The 17,717-nt window shown below is 35.4% G+C and overlaps 1 protein-coding gene across 1 annotated transcript; it reads right to left on the reverse strand.

Moving 5' to 3' along the window:
- Window positions 1-332: 332 nt before the first annotated feature.
- Window positions 333-1,241, reverse strand: LOC108989336. The gene is made up of 2 exons (XM_018962892.2): window positions 773-1,241; window positions 333-563 (listed from the first exon to the last, which is right to left on the reverse strand). Exons 1-2 carry the CDS (start codon window positions 1,176-1,178, stop codon window positions 502-504), a joined length of 468 nt encoding a protein of 155 aa, XP_018818437.1. The 5' UTR covers window positions 1,179-1,241; the 3' UTR covers window positions 333-501.
- Between the last annotated feature and the right edge of the window lie 16,476 nt (window positions 1,242-17,717).

The raw sequence follows: 17,717 nt of genomic DNA on the forward strand, positions 1-17,717 counted from the left end.
CTCCAATACGGGGAAACATTCCCATCTCTTTGCCCATTATCCTTTTCCCCAGTTTCCATGGTGATAGATATACCTCCCCTGCTAAGCCACCTCTCTTTGTAATAATGTTTTTGAAGATGTTTGCCTATTAAAAACCTAATGCCGCAAGCTGCTGTTATAAGAATTTCGTTTTGGTTCCCAATATTTGCAAAAGAAATTAATGCAGCCGACTTCTTCATTTCCGGATTGCAAAACTACATAACACATTCATCACAACCACCAACCAAAATCACAGGTTTAGGGGCCATAACACGCCTTACAAATAAGATAGTAAGTGACAAACACGATCCATCTAGGAGTTCGGAAATTTTTGCTTTTAAATTCCAAAATATTACACTCAGTTCTCAATTTTTACAGCCCTAACATTATCGATCGGTAAACTTTACTCCAAATTTTCTTTGCTGAGAAAAGAAAACCAAACAAAAAGAAATGGACATGATCTCTCATATGAAAGAGTTTCGATCATCTCTGAACTTGAAAACCCATCTTGTTCTTGTTTCTTCCATCCTTCTTCAATACCATGCCTGCACTCCAAATTCAATGTCAGACCCCCAATCGTAGAAAGTTTTCAGAACGGAATCACCGATTCAGAGAGACAAAATGGAATAACAACGTAACAGAGGAGAGAGAAGATCAAGAAACCCAGAAGAAGATTGCCCCAACAATACAGAACCCAGACCCAGGATCAATCAGAGATCGGAAACCAAATCAAAATCAGAGAGAAAGCGGTTACCTTGAGATTTACACACTGGAGGGTCTTCAAAGAGAGAGAGAGAGAGCTGTTTATGAGCAACACCAATATCAAACAAAATGAGCCCTGAAGAGGGATCGTTCACTATGATATCCTTCACCGGCAGCCATAGAAAGAGTTCTTCCTGGGACAGACCCTCCAACCCTTTAAGCCCACCAAAACTGAGGTTAGCCTTGACAACGCTGTCAAAGTACACTCGGGTCTCAAACTTGGCCAAGCATGGCTGGTCCAGATGCACCTCAAGCCGACCCGATTGGTCAAGACTGTATGTTTTCACGCTTTCTGGGAAGAGCCCCGCCGGGAGGCCTTGGCTCTGGAGGAGATCGTGGATGGAAGAGATTGCCGTGAGAGGGAGTAGGAGGAGAAGAAAGAGAGTGAGGAAAGACATGTCTGTCTAACACTGAAATTTGTCACGGTGTTGGGATTTTGGAGTAGGCTTTAGGTTTAGTTATTTTTAAGAGTGGTTTTAGGTTATCATGCCATGTGGGGGCCAGAATAGAGTGTCTATATTATGTTTTGGCATGACATATCAACACCAAATTACCTTTGATTTATTTTCTAGTTTTGTGAAAATTAATGTTTTGATTAGTGAGAAGACCTTTATAGCCAGGACTTGAATGGATCAAATTTATTGGAAGTACAAGGGCTTTGAGAAAAATAAATACTTGAATCAGTAGATAACTCCACTTGAAGAAGAATGTTCTAAAACTTGAGATGGCACCATGCCAACAAATGAGTGAAAAGGTGGGTTGTCTTTGGGTGTTGGCATTGGGATGAACTGTCATCAGGGAAACACAACTCTCTTGGGACAACATGTTCCAGTCATGGAAACAAAGCAAAGTTTTATCTGTAAGTTTAATTATTGACATACTGAACACATTACTAATTAATAGAAGGGCAATTTAGTCATACTAGACTGAAATTGTAAATTTTATTGCTTCTAAAGAAAGGAAAAGGGTCGAGTACAGAAATAAAGCCAGGAACTTGCTGGATTGGTGTGAGACATATGGTTTTGAAGCAGACTATTCATGTTGGCCGTGCATGAAAAAAGGAAGGGCCAAAGGGGGAATCCCATGTGATTTGTCGCAACAGCTACACAGTAAGATGGTCAGAAAAATACAAGAAGGGAAGGTGCTCATCTCATCTCATGGTGAAAACTACGAGGCTTGAAACTTTACCCCCGACATTGAAAGATTTTGAAAAATAAGTTAAAACTGGAAAGAGAGGTTGAAGAAACTATTTTCATTCAAACATATGGTTCCCAAAATAATTGATACACTATTTCTTTTGTAGTGGAGATTAATCTAATCATTATAAAGAAGTAGCCTTAATCATATCATCACTATACACCAAATTAGAGTGAGTCCAACTTGTGCTGTCCACCTAGAAAGGGAATGCGCCATTCCATTTGGATTTTGGTGTGCAATTAATATGGCGAAACAAAATATGGGAAGAGAGGTGCACAAGCATCTCCCTCCTCTCTACTTCCTTTCCTAGCCTTGTGTTTAGATTTCCTTTTACATAATTTCTTGTTTGTCTTTTCCTCTTTAGGGACAAAAAGTTTGATTTACCGCATATGGAGCTTCATCAAGCAATAAACACCCCTCCTTGGGAATCACTGCCTATAATCTTCAATTTTGAGCAAACAACAAAAGTTGTGCATGGAGCTTAGGCAATGCTGACACAGTGCTCCTTATTTGGTTGCAGTTGATCACGATTGTAACTCAAGCCGCCACCCATGTGCTTCCACCTTGAGGTGCGAGAAGATGGATCGATCAGCAAGGGCTCATGTGGTCAGTCGCACCACTGTTTATGATCCAATCGTGTTGTGAGTTAAAAACAGAGGTGAGGGAGTTACTCATGAACTACTCGGTCGAAGAAGGAGGTTGAAGAAGGGCCATAAGTTGCTGGTAGTTTTCTGGTGAGAGGCCTGGGATCGGACTGGAGCTAGCACCTGCAAAATTGGCAGCAATAGGCAGCTTCCCAAGAAGAGAAGGTGTGCGATTGTTGCAGGGTTCACGGCCTAGTGGGTAGCCATCTTTGCCACACTCGGTGCATTTGGGAGGAGGTTTATCTGGATGGGAATGAGAAACCTGAGCAACAAGAGCCATGTTTTCTAGTGGCTAATGGGAGACATGGAGGAGGCATTTTTCTTCTTGAAAAAGGATGGAAAAAACTTTGTTGAGTGGAGGAAGGGGATCAGTGGTGAGGATTTGGGTGTGGAGGGCAGTGAAGGAGTCCTTGAGGCCCAGTAAAAACTGGAACACACGCTCGTCCTCAACCCTCTTTTCTAAGGTATTTGCATCAGTGGGGGTTTGAAGGCTGCCGAGTTCATCCCATAATTGTTTGATGCTATTATAATAGTTGGGGATGGAAAGTTGGTTTTGGTGAAGATTAGAGATTTCTCGTTTGAGATGGAAGAGATGGGCGTTGTTTCCATGACAAAAATAAGACTCAAGGTCGAGCCAGACAACACGAGGATCATCATCGTAATCTAAGGAGTTGACAAGGGAAGGATTTATGGTGTTGAGAATCCAAGTGAGGACCATTTCTTTGGTCCTACTCCATTGAGCATATTCGGTGGAGGTGATAGCTGGTAGAGTGTCATCAACAAAACAAAGTTTGTTTTTGGCATTGAGGGCACGACGAAAAGCACGTTGCCATTTGGAAAAATTGTCACCAGTGAGATGACCGGAGATAAGAACAAGGTTGGGAGAATCAAAGGGATGAAAGAGATATAAGGAGGAAGAAGAAGAATAGGAATCAGTAGAAGAGATGGGAGCTACTTCTGAAGCCATGGAAGGTAAAAATAAAAATAAAAAATAGGGTCGATATTTGGCTAATACCATGTTAAGAAACAGAATGTGGGAAATAAATTTCTTGTTTATTCATTGATTTCATACACGTATATATGCTTGAGTGAAATAATGTATACATGGAAGGAAAAAAGAATTTGTTGTACAAAGAATGTGTAACGGCTAATTAGCTAAAAACATGGGATCGCTGGAATTGTGGAATCTTGCGGGGATGAAGGAAGTTTGATTTGGTAATACGACTCATGAACCCAACAGAAACACGACACGAAATTAGCAGGTTTGGGTTTGATGCTAACATGTTCGGGTCAAAACGGGTTGACCCTTTAATACACGATTTATAAACGAGCCAATATCGAATCAACCCGCTTAACCCGAAATCAATCCATTTTGACCCATTTAAATTTTATTATTGTTGAGTTATAATAGTGGTATTTCTCAATATATTTATGTTTTTATTATTAAGATTGTAATTCTAGATTTATGCTCATATTTGTTATCGTAGAGTTTGTAATATTACTTTTATTATATGTTAAAATTTTAAAAAAATGATATTTTTTGTTAGTAGGCTTATTTTTTTTAAGATATTGTGGCTGTTAATAAATATATATTTTAACTTTTATGTAAAATTATGTTAATCAGGTCAAATGAGTTATGCATGTTAGTTCAATCAATTTACATTAAATAAGTTTAAATGAGTCGTGGCGTGTTGACCTAATTTATTATTAAATGGGTTAAAACTGGTGACACGATATGACCTCTTATCTAAATAGGTCAGGTTATGATTTGATACTTTTAGCTTAACGGGTCGGATTCAAATTGACTTATATAGTAGAATGCTTATGACTTGATACAATACAAACATAACTAGAAAATACGATTTGCCACTCCTAAATCAATCCAAGGGGCAAGCTAACATTTTCCTTATCGAGAATAAAGGCAGATTTTTTAATTAATTGGCTGAATTTTTATTTTCTTTTTATGCACCACACTATTTGCATGATCGCTTTCTTTATGAGGCTTCCCACTCTCTTCTTGTATTATCATATGTTTTAATGCATTCAATGATTAAAAAAACTAATCTATTACATGACTAAGCCATCAATTAACGGAAGGATTTACTCGAATTTGAAAATTGGATTAATTAAGGTACGAATTAAATTATAATTTGGTGGTGTTTTATGGTGAGACGGAAATTTAAAAAAATAAATAATGCAAATATAATGGTATAAGTTACCTAATATATATATATATATGATATTTATAGTTTTAAAGTGTGTAAGAGCACTCCTAATGGCTTTTTTAAACTATACTTTTCTTTAAAATATAAAGAAATATGCCAAAAGTTCCTTCCGATCTATTGAATCATCTATTATATTTCTATTTTACATTCAGTTACAGTAAATCCTCTACATGTCGAGGTTACTATTCATTCCTCTAAACAACTTTTTATTGTTTCTCTCTCATTTCATCATCTTTCATTTTTATCTTATTTTCATTTTAACCATTTTATCACTTTTGTGTAGGTCCCACTCTCTTATTTCTCATCTACTCTCTAGCACTCCGTTTATAGTCCATTCAACTTTTATGCATGCAGAAGTTTTGATATTGTTAATAATAAAGGCAGGTATTTTTTTTTATAGCTTTACTCTTTTTTTAAGTAATTTAAAATATTACATTATATATAAAGAAATATTGAAAATATCATAATATATGATGTATAGAGAAATATTTAAGATATATGATGTGTTGAGAATATAATATTTGAAATAAATAAAAAAGATTAAAAAATTATAATATTTAAATGATATAAAGAAAAAATAGATAAGCTGATGTATGAAATATTATAAAAGTAAGTATATAACATAGAAAAATTAGATTTTGGTAATGAATTTTAAAAGACAAGATAAAGAAGCCATTGAGAAAAAGAGTAAAACTATTTTCTTAATAGTGATATATAACTAGTCATGTTGATGATAACCTTACAATCCAACTACAATTTATTTACAACTTATCATAAAATAATTTTTTTTTTAATTTTAAACACATCAAATCAAAATTAAATAAAAAAAATATTTTTTTATTAGAAGATTGTAGAAAAATTGTAAAAGAGTAGTTATTTTATCATTCTCCCTATAATTCAGTTACGATTTTCAAGTATTTAAATAGTAATGCAGTTACAAACTCCTGAAATTCCGGGCATGCCGATGCAAAAAAAACCATCAAATATTATTTTAATTTTGTTAAATAAAAAAAAAAACTTTTACTTAATTTAAGGATGAGATAAGATGATGTTAAATTAAAAATAAAAATTAAAAAAAATATTATTAAAATATTATTATTTAATATATATTGCTATTATTTTATGAGTTGAAAAAATTAAATTAAAATTTTTAAAAAATTAAAAAATTTATTATATTTTATATAAAAATTAAAAAAAAATTATAATAATACCATTAGATGAAATGAATATTTTTTCAATCCAAAATAATCAATAAACAATATTATATTTCCAATAAAAAAAATAAACAATATTATAGATTAGTTAGGCATGTTATCGACAACCACTTGTCTGACTGATCTGTATCCTTTTTTAACTGTTCTGCTTCCGCACGACATTTCGTACATTTGTTCAATCGAATTTATTATCTTGTCTTGGTCCGTGCTTTGATTGATAGGTCCTCGTACTCCTTGAAACGAAAACCATAAAAATGAAGTGAAGCTTGTGTAGAAAGAAATCTTATCCATTCCAGACTCGTCCTTTGATCTTACTTCCGGAAAAGTAAAATTTGTACCCTCCGTTTATTTACGAAGATTTGAAATTTTATACAAAGAATTCTATGTAATGTAATGTAATATATTAAATTTAAATTTCTTTTATTATAAAATTGATCCCTTATGGTACGTCAGTATATAATCTTTTCTGTATAAGATTTTTACGAGATTTAGATCTATTTAGATAGTGAAAATATTTTATTTTATTTTATTTCATTATTATAATTTTTTTAAATTTTTACATAAAATATAATAAATAATCTAAAATTTTTAAATCTTAAAATAATATTAATATTAAAAAAATAATATTTTATTTAATTTTTAATTTTTATTTAAAATTATCTCATCTCAATCTTAATATTCAAATCTCACCTTACTACTCTTAATAATTTATTAAAGAAAGATGGTGAGATTGCACCCGCTAACATCAGCATCCAACCCCTATAAAGATTTTTTAGGCAAAATTTGAATAAACGAGTTAAAATCTTATTGCATCCAGCTCTGTATTGGAAAAAACAAACTTAACTACTGCAGCAGCAGCTCTGTAGAAAGTTAAACTTACTTTATTATTATTTATTTTCTTTTATGCTTCTTTTAAACGTTTTTTTCATGATAATAGTTGTTTTGTCTTTTTCTAAACTATTTTAAAACTTTTTACTGTTTTTATGTTTTTATCATTGTTGTTATGTTTTTATTATCATTTGAAAATGAGTTTACCATTAATTGTGGAGCCTTATCCCTCATGTAAAGATTCCAACGAAGTTTCGTGATGCTAAGGGTGTCAACCAAGTGATCAACACACATGTTTCGATTGGGTCAAGTGTGCCTCATTTGGATGGAAGAGCAAGTGTGGGATAAGGGTATAAGATCGCAACGAAAAAGATAAATGTTTAGCGGTAACTAGACCTTGCAGTACCAGAGTCTAAAACACATTTAAAATTAAAATTATTGTCATTCCTTACCAACATCAATCTTAGAGTTAAATATAACCCAAAATTTTGTGTTCATTGTCTAATAGGCGGCAAATCAAATGCAGCAATCGCCCATTTCCAAAGGCTAAGTATAACTCAAAATAATGTATGGCCTACTCGGGCATCAATTTTGGTCCTAACTATGCACTAAAGTCTGTAGTTTCGAGAGAGAAACTATAGGTTGATTAGGCAACATGACAAAAACTATTAATGAGAAATAATGCTCCTGAAAATGTAATAAACAGTTCGTGTAAATAGCAAAAGGATACATGTATGGATGCTTTGGCGAAGAATCACACTTTGGGACATAGACACATGGGTTTGTAGAATATGGCGAGAAATCACCCTCTGAGGAGTTACCCTCTTATGCAATGTACTTTAAAACATGAGTACTATTTAGGCTATGAATCACCCTTGGCTCCTATAGATCAAATCAATAGCATCATATCGGTTCCAAAGTCACAATTGTCATCACACAGATACTCATCATATAGATATTTGTCATACAGACATACATCGCCTGATGGGCAAATAGGGGATGAGCCGATCCACCGTCAAAATCGGGAAAATCCCTTCTACCCATCCAACCTAGTGCAAGTTAGCTCTCTTGTAACCCAACACAAGTCAACTCTCAACAGAGACAACATGTTGCACTGGAGAAACATCTATTGAGCCAACCAACTCGATCACATGATGTATTGGGAGATTCTACATTCCACCCATCAAGTGAGACCAAACACAATACCGTCCCACCCCAATCGCTCATGGGGAATCCCTCAACCCATTGGAAGCTCGTGGCAACGTCTCGCAGGAATGGGCACAAGGAACTCCATCCTGCCCCATGAAGATTGATGCATGGTACACATATTCACAAATCGATATAGATACATACACTCTAGAAATCATGAATCAGCAAGAAAACAATGAAACACATTCAAAGTCTCAGAAAACAAATGAACATAAAATAAACATAATGCTCCAAACTATATTTATTTATGTCGTAAAGGCAGGAGGTTACAGAAATGTGAATGCCTCTTATAAACAACATTCACCCTACATTCTATAGTCCTATCTTAGATGCTAATCTACCTCCTCACAACGTTGGGCTTGCTACTCAGTCGCGTTGCTCCCTTCCTTGTTCCTTTGCACCTCTTGGCTACATGAGATCGTAGGTATCTACGATCTTAAAAGAGAGATTTTGTCTCAATGTTCAAATCTCTTATATAGGGTGAGACTGTTAGATATCCTTCTTACACATCTTTAACTCCAAGCACGCTTGAATAAGAGTTCTTTGGCCTCGACTACCATGCTGTAGGATGCTAGAGATAGACGACCAAGGCATGATCCGTAGTTCCATATCGTCTACCAACTTCACAGTCCGTCCTTGCATGAGGATCTTCTACATGGCGTTTGGTCATACCTTTGGGTTCAGATGATATGACTTCGCGAGTCGTAATACCTCCAACACAAACTCACTCTGGATGTGAACCTTCAGTTGCGTGTGGGCTTCTCATACAACATTGCCACTCTTCTGAGCATCTTTCTTGTTGTTCTGGAAAGCTCTCATACTTTATCTGCCATTTCCTAGGTCGTTGCTCATCCAGGGTGAGTAGCTCTTGTCTCATCAGAGCCACTAACCTCTTCAGCTCCACATTCTCTCCTGCATGGCAGGCGATTTTTCTAGCTCTCCTACCATGGGGCAAGACACTCATCTCCACCTTGCTCTGGGGACATATCTGCCAGGAAGTCCAGAAGGTGTTTGCTCGCCCAACTAGTTGCACTTTACAGCATCCACAATAACTTTTTTTTGTTTTTTTTGCCGCATCAATGGAGTGTCCCTCATCTTTTCTTTCTTTCCACTCAACTCCATTGATAACATGTCCCCTTGCAATGGAAGGGTCCTCATATTAATAGAGAATGATAAAAATTGAAAATATTATCGTTTGCAACAAAAAATTAAAATTTTTTAAAAAATAATTGTTAGACCTTAATAGTTGAGAACACGATGAAGATAAATAACTCTTGTTTAAGAAACATTGAGAAGAAATTAGTTTAAAAATAATAAATAAAGAAATATTATTTTAGTAAAATGGAGAAAAAAATAGAGAATTGGATTATGTGTTTTTGACTAAAATTTGGCAAATAATATAGGGAAGCCAATGTGAGTGCTCTTTAGAGCATTCACATCTCATTCCCTTTAAAATTCCCTAGATTTTAACTCAAATACACCATTCCATAAATTTTATCATAAATTTTACTAATATTTCAAAAACCTCCTACATCTTATTCTCTATAATTTCTCTATTCTATTAAAATATTTATTCTCTATTCTTTCTTTATTATTATTTTTTCTTTTATTTCCATTTATAATCTTAACTACTATCTCTTTTGTCTTTTTTTCAGGTTAAGCAATTTTAGCTTCTACATAAATTTAATTATTGAATACGAAGTTTATTTTTCATCCCGTTACGAGAATAATGACAACATTATTGCAATTTTAAAAATAATTAATGTCTTTTCAAATGCTATTTTATTTGTAACCGATAAATAAATGACAATAATTGCAATGGTATAAACAATAATAATGGTATTATATTTGTAACAAATAAATATCGCGATACAAGTACTACTATTGTCCATTCACACTAGCCCCAAAACATAAATTGCATGTGTCGTGAATGAAACAATGTTATAATTACATACACTGAAAATGCCTATACACCAAACCCAAAAGTTTATTACATGTCAACATATGATTGCTCAGAATTTTACAAAATAAATTGCCAAAACAATAATCACGACATCGAAATCACAATAATCAAACTTGTTTTCTCCAGTTTTCTCTTACACCTCTCTAAATCAATTTCTACTCAATGTCGAATGGTTTGGATGTTCATTGATGCTTATATCTTATGAAATTCAGTTTTTAATTGGTGAAATGTCTTTAGGCCACATTCTGGTATTTCAGGATCATAACAATAGAAAAACCCACGAGCCTGCCCAACCTGTAAGATTGACAAGTATTGAAATTTGTAAATGAGATGGTGCCACAATAATTCAGAAAAATTAGATCATCAATAATATACAAAATTACCTCATAGTTTACGCAACCGAGAAATCGACGCCTCTCATTATCCTTAGTATGAGTAGTTCGTCGAGATACTTTAATACCACAATAACATACTGAGTATTCATATTAATGACAGTTTGCTGAACGCGAGATATTGCTAATGCTACTACTTAGCCCAAGGATTGGATAGTGTCTTTTGTTTTGCTTTAAGTTTGTAGACAAACAGTGAACATTTCCATTCTCAACACTCATTTTTCTCTTGTGAAGCCCCCAAACATACCCAAACCATTAACTCAACTGTATGATAATATCACAGCCGAGGGATACACAACCAAAATCATACCAAACAAGAAAAATAGAGAATGTGATTTTGCTAGTCGGCTTAGGAACTGAATGGTAACATATATGAAATTTGGCACCCTTGAATGACTGTAACAACTGGTTGCCACTACTTATTGGCCTCCTGGGTTACCATGCCATGGAGGTATGTACTGAATTTCCAATGCCTCCACGAGGTTTTATCATCATCACAGCCGAGGGGGTTAATCCAACAAGACAACAAAGCCACATTACTTCTCTATCACAACATAATACTAATAAATTTAATTTACAAAATTCAATAAAAAAATAAGCAAATCCAAACAACATGCAAAATCTAGCAAAAATCATCATGCTAAATAAGAGCATTCACATTCGGTGCCGCATATAGAATGTGTGTTCCATGGGCCTCAGAATGGTTTTTTCTATTTACAGCATGCATAAGCTAGAAGCCCAAACCTCAAATGGCTACAAAACCTTAAATCCCAGTTGCTTTTTGTGAAAACTATCACAAAATACAAGATGACCATCCGGGTTAGAATTACTCTACCATATTGATCAGGTCCTATTAACACTTGTAAATTAACCCACTCTCAAATACAAATTACAACCATCATCACAGCCTTACAAAAGACATGCACTTCCCTCCCCCCTTCCAAAAATAATTATTGATCAGTACTAAACGGCGCAAAGGACCCAACAGAGGTGGAATTTAAAATGAAAAGAAAGATAAAAGTGATAAATGACATGAAAATTAGCATAAAACATGCTCTTTGGGGAATTAAATTATAAAACATGCTCACTAGACTGGCTGCCAACTTTCTTATCAGTGAAATAGCAAATTCAGTGCAAAATTAGTTCTGGCAATAGTGCTACACATGTAAAAATAGAACAGCAATAGCATTAACAGTGCAAAAACAACACCCTCGATTGCAATTTTAGTGCAAAAATAGCAAACCAATACCAATTTATGTGCAAAACCAACACCCTTGAATTCTAATTTTAATGCAAAAATAGCACACAAACAGTGCAAAAACATTACCGTGGAATAGCACTAGACATGCAAAAAAGATTTCAGCAATAGCACTAAACATGCAAAAACAGCACAGTAATAGCACAAATAGTGCAAAAACAGCACCATCAAAACCAATTTCAGTGAAACAAAGCACAACAAACCCAACCAAATCAGTGCAAAAAATTCCCAATCTCGGAAAAGGCTGGGGTTTTGAGTTAGCAATAACAAATAAGAAATAACAAAGAAAGCTACGAATTGATGTTTTTATCAATTTTTAATTAAAAATCAAATCCACAGAATAATTCACTTATGAGAGAATTTGTAAAAAGAGATGGGTTTTTTTCGAGAAAGCAAGAATAGGTCAATGTACAAAAAAAAAAAAAAAAGATCACAACAAAAGCAAATCTCAATCTCTGAGCACAAGCTTGAAAATTGCAAGAAAGATATGAAAACGACACAAGCAAGAACAGATCAGTGCACTAAATAGACAAAATCACAGTAATAGCAAATCTCAATCCAACAGCAGAGGCTTGTAAAAAGCTAGGGTTTCTTTTTGAGCAAGCATTTGAGTGCACCAAATATCCCCAAATCAGTGCATCGCAAATCCCAACCTTTGAGCACATGTAAATTGCAAGAAAAATTCAAAAACAACATAAGAAAGAACAAATTAGTGCACTAAATCACCAAAATCACAGCAATATCAAGTCCCAATCCAACTGCAGAGGCTTGTAAAAGGCTAGGTTTTTTTTTCAAGCAAGCAATTCAGTGCACCAAATAGCTCCAAATCAGTGCATAGCAAATCTCAATCTCTGAGCAGATGTATGCAAATCGCAAGAAAAATCCGAAAACAACACTAGCAAGAACAAATCAGTGCACTAAATCACCAAAATCACAGCAATAGCAAGTCTCAATCCAACAGCAGTGGCTTATAAAAAGCTAGGATTTTTCTCGAGCAAGCAATTCAGTGCACCAAATAGCCCCAAACGAGTGGATAGCAAATTCCAATCTCTAAGCACATGTATGTAAATTGTAAGAAAATTTTAAAAAAAGCACAAGCAAGAAAAAATCTCACTATAAAGCATACAGATGGGTAAGCAATTTCAGTGTTGGATTTGTATGAGACAGAAGTTGTATGAGACAGAAGGACGAAGTCTAGCCATAGAGGATCCCAAAAAAGGAATGTGATAGAGAAACGCGATGGCCAACCATGGAGGATCCCGATTCTCACAAAGTCCAGCCATAAAGGAAGTCGAACAGATCAATACGTGCGAGAGAGAAGGGGGAATCCAGCCACAAAGGAAATTGAAAGGGGATGAGGACTTACAATGATTTCCAATGGAGAGGCTGTTGTCGATGGTGGTTGCGATGCGAGGGTGGGGCGAAAACAACAAGGGCACCCAACGGTTGAAGAGAAGGAGACGCGGGACCAACGATGGGGAAAGAAGAAATCAGATTTGGGGATGTACAGTGGATCCCCAATTGTGGAGAACCACTGCAGCATCTGAATAGTTGATCCCCATTTTAGGGATTCGACTGGAGGATGGTTTGGGGTGGAAATCCTAAACTTTCCCCCAAAGTATAGGGGAAAACGCGACATCGAATGTGAATACCCTTAGACGAGGACCAATTGTAACAGTGTACGAGTAAATAAAATAAAATAAAATTTCTTAAAATATTTTTAACAAAAAGGATAACTATGAATTATAAAAACAAATGAGGTTACTTGTCACCTTGGGGTTCAAGAATTGCCCCCTTCCAATGTATAGAGGCAACCACCTCATGTTGGTTGTAGGGTGGTCTATTGCCACTACCCTTGGGTTAGGATGACCTACAATTCACTTTGCACTTAGGAAGGGATCCACTTGCTACCAACACAAGGGGATTGTTTTAAAATCACCACTTGTTCTAAAAATTTAAACTAATAAAAATAGACATATTTAATTATTTATATTTCTCTTAATACCACTTTAATAAGTTGGACTAACACGTAAAATATTTAATTAATCGAGTGGAGTGTAGAGTTAGAGTTCGAATTTAAGTCCTCTACTTTGATACCATGTAAACTCACCACTTATCCCAAAATATTAAACTAATGGGAAGATGTAGATTTAATTATTTATATTTATCTTAATAGTTGTAAGTGTAAAATATTTTAATATCTAAATTTAATTTTTTAAAAGGATCTTTGACAATATGTACTCCACAATATTGAATCTAATGAAGTAATATGAACCGATAGTTTACTTGTCTTCATAATTGTATTTAATGTATTAGAGCAATCATAAAATAGAGTCTAAATATCAAATTATTTAAGATTATTAGTTATTCTAAAGGCAATAAAATAGTTTTAATTTGCTTGTAGTTGGTGCTAGGATGGCGAGTGAGTTCATATTAGCAATTTTGTTTTGATGATTTGAGGTCGGACGTCGGAACTGCATGAGGTTTACTAGGGGTGGGCTCCGACTTCGACAGAGTCAAAATGCCAACCTCAGACCAAAATCAGAGGCCAAGTTGAGCTCCGACTCCAACTCCAAATAGGAGTGGATTCTGACTCTGATTGGAATTGCCATAGTCAGAGTCGGAGCATCAGAGCCCAACTCAGATATGGGTTTTCTTTTTAAAATTTTTAGCACTTTCCTAGCATCCAAACAACATCCAAAGAGCCCAAACAACACAATGCATACAAAAAAAATAAACAAATAAAAAAACAACATCCAAACAACGTCAAAGATGATATAAATGGGCAAATCAAAAAGGCTTTCCCAACATCCAAACAACATCAAGGGACTGATCCTAGAAGTTTCACAGCAGAGATGAGATCTAGAGTGGGTGGAGACAACATCGAAAATGAAGCTGCAGTCGAAATGAAAAAAAAAAAAATCATTTCTCTTGATCAAGGTTTTCCCTTAAACTCGTCTCTTGAGAGGCTTTGTTGAAGCAAAGTTATTGTCGAGGGTGTCCTTAAAGACGGAAATGGTAAGGAAGAGGTTGAGGTCTGAGTAGAACGAAATGAACGGTTAGAGTTAATGAAAAGAAAATGATGAATATATATGAAGAGAAAATCGGTATCGTTTAAGAAAGTAAAGAAAAAAAGAGAATTCGGTCTTGTGGGAGTTAGAATGTGTGTCTAGGGTTTAAAAATTTATATCCCAACCATTAGGCTACTCAACCATCTATCACATATATTACAATATAAAAAATACAAACTATAATAATCGGAGTCGGTACTCCAGAGTCTCATTCAACTTTGAACTCCAACTCTGACTCCGATTATTTTTCACCTTCCAACTCTGACTCGATTCCGATTTCGATTCCAATTCCAAATTTCAAATTTACTGACTCAATCAAAGTCAAAGTTGGAGCATGTGTCGGCTAGAGTCGGAGTTGCTGAAGTTTTGCCCACCCCTAAGGTTTACCATAGAAATCAATTTCTTATTTCTTTTTTAACACCACAACAATTGTTTTGTAATTTGGACAAACTCCAAGGTCATATGAATGAAATTATCCAAAAGAACTTTGTTATTCATCATCTTCACACAGCACACTTATTTTAATTTTTTTCAAATTTCTTTTTTGTTTTAAGTGGAGGATGGAAGGTGATTGGAACCCAAAATTCTTCGATGTTTGGTTATCTAATAAAAGGCATAGGAAAATTCATAAGTTGAGAACTACGGACGGGTTGGAGTTCAATTCACCGAAAGAAATTCATCTTGGTGCCATTGAATATTTTTCTAAGTTCCTACAATGGTCAAATCAGCCAAGAGAGTTGCCGAATTTAACAAACTTGATATCGCCAATTATTGAAGAAGAGGATTGTGTTCGGCTTTGTTGCATCCCTTCTTTGGATGAAGTTAAAGGGGCTCTCTCGTCTATTCCTATAAATAGTTCTCCTGGGCCAGATAGTTTTGGTGCGGGATTTTTTATGAGCTACTGGGAGGTGGTAAAAATGGATGTTTTGGGAGCCATCTCAAAATTTTTTCTATCTAAAAGTCTTCCGAGATTTTATTTGACTTCTTTCATTGTGCTTATTCCGAAGGTAGATGCACCTTCAGGGTTTGATAAATTTAGGTCGATAAGCCTTTGTTTAGTCTTCTATAAAATTTGCTCGAAAATTATTGTGAATCGTCTGACAAGTCTTCTTTCCAAATTGGTATCTCTTGAGCAAGGAGCTCTTATACCTGGGAGGAGTATATTTGAGAATATTAGTCTTACTTAGGAAATGGTTCATTCACTGAAGAAGACGTCACATGGTGGTAATATTATGATTAAAGTTGACATGGCAAGCATATGATTAGGTGGAGTGGAATTTTTTGCTGGAGGTATTGAGGTGTTTTTGTTTCCCTCCTTCTTTTTGTGAATTAATTCATGCTTGTATTTCGAATGTTTGGTACTCTGTGATGCTAAACGGAACGACGAAAGTTTTTTTTCAAGGGGGTCGGGGACTATGCCAGGGGGATCCCCTTTCACCTTATCTCCTTATTATTCGTTGGGAGGTACTCTCTAGACTTTTGAAACATAGCTTTACGGCAAAAAAGATTGGAAGATTTTCCCAAGCTAGAGGCACTCCTCAGATTTCACATCTTATGTACGCTGATGACATTGTGATTTTTCTGAATGGAGGAAAGAAGTCGGTGAGGGAACTGTTATGGGTGTTTGAAAAGTATGAAGATTGGTCAGGACAGAAAATTAATAAAGAAAAGATGACCATTCTCTGAAAATTTCGTTGGTCTGTAAGAGAGCTCTTAAAAGGCCGACAGGGTTCTCGGAAGGCTCGTTTCCCTTTAAATATCTAGGGCTTCCGATCGTCTTGGGGCATCTTAAGCATAAGCATCTGGAGGAGAATGTTAACAAAGTCTGAAACAAAATTAGTGATTGGAAAATGAAAATCCTATCATCGGGAGGCCGTTTGATTCTTCTTCGGCATGTGCTTTCTAGCATGGCTTTACATATATTTGCGGTTTTGCAGGGCCCTCAATCTATTATTAAAGAATTAAATCGAATGATGAGCACATTTTTTTGGGGTGAGGTGAATGGTAAAGGAAAAAAAAAAGTGGGTGGCATGGGATAGTATTTATAAGCCAATAGAGGAGAGTGGAATGGGTTTGCGTAATTTGGAGGATATGTAAAAAGCATTGCATATGCGGTTTGCATGGAACTTAATTCAAGGAGAGTCCCTGTGGGCTAGGTTCTTTAAGGGAAAATATGTGGGCTCTTCACCTTGGTCTCTTATTGACATGAAAAAAGGAACGAGATTTTAGAAAATGATTGTTAAAAGTATTCCTAGTGTCCTTAATAATGAAAAGTGGAGAGTTAGAGATGGGAACATTTTATTTTGGTATGATAAATTGAGAGATGGAGGTCCGTTAATTGATGAGTTCCAGGTAGTGGGTAATCTGATGCTTAAAGTTAAAGAGTGCAAGTTGTCCAGTAGTTGGGATGTGGAGTTGTTGGGTACGTTAGTGGGACAGGATAATGTGGAGGAAATTATTGAGGCTTTGGCCGGGTGTAAGGGAGGGTCTAATGTGTTGATCTGGATGATGCATGAGAGTGAGAATTTTTCTACTAAATCCACTTGGGATTGCATTCGAATACAAGGTTCTAGTATGGAGTGGCATCCTTGGATGTGGCATAAGTTGCTCCCACTTAAAATTTCGGTTTCAATGTGGAAAGCATGGAACATGGCTTTGAGCATTGATGATTGTCTTCGACGTATTGGGATCCCGATAGTTTCTCATTGTGATTGTTGTGATGAAGGTAAGTATGAAGACCAAAACCACGTACTTTTCGAATGTGAGTTTGCAACGAAAATATGGCATTATTATGGAGCTACCTTTGGTCTTACTTGGAGGGAGACGGTAACAATTTGGTTTTGACGTGCAGCCTCAGACTCTCAAGTGGGGCTCATAGCGGGGCTTCTACCTTCTATTATTACTTGGCACCTTTGGCGTAGAAGATGTACTGCACG

Source organism: Juglans regia, chromosome 3 (genome assembly GCF_001411555.2).
Source record: "Juglans regia cultivar Chandler chromosome 3, Walnut 2.0, whole genome shotgun sequence".
Taxonomy (NCBI): Eukaryota; Viridiplantae; Streptophyta; class Magnoliopsida; order Fagales; family Juglandaceae; genus Juglans; species Juglans regia.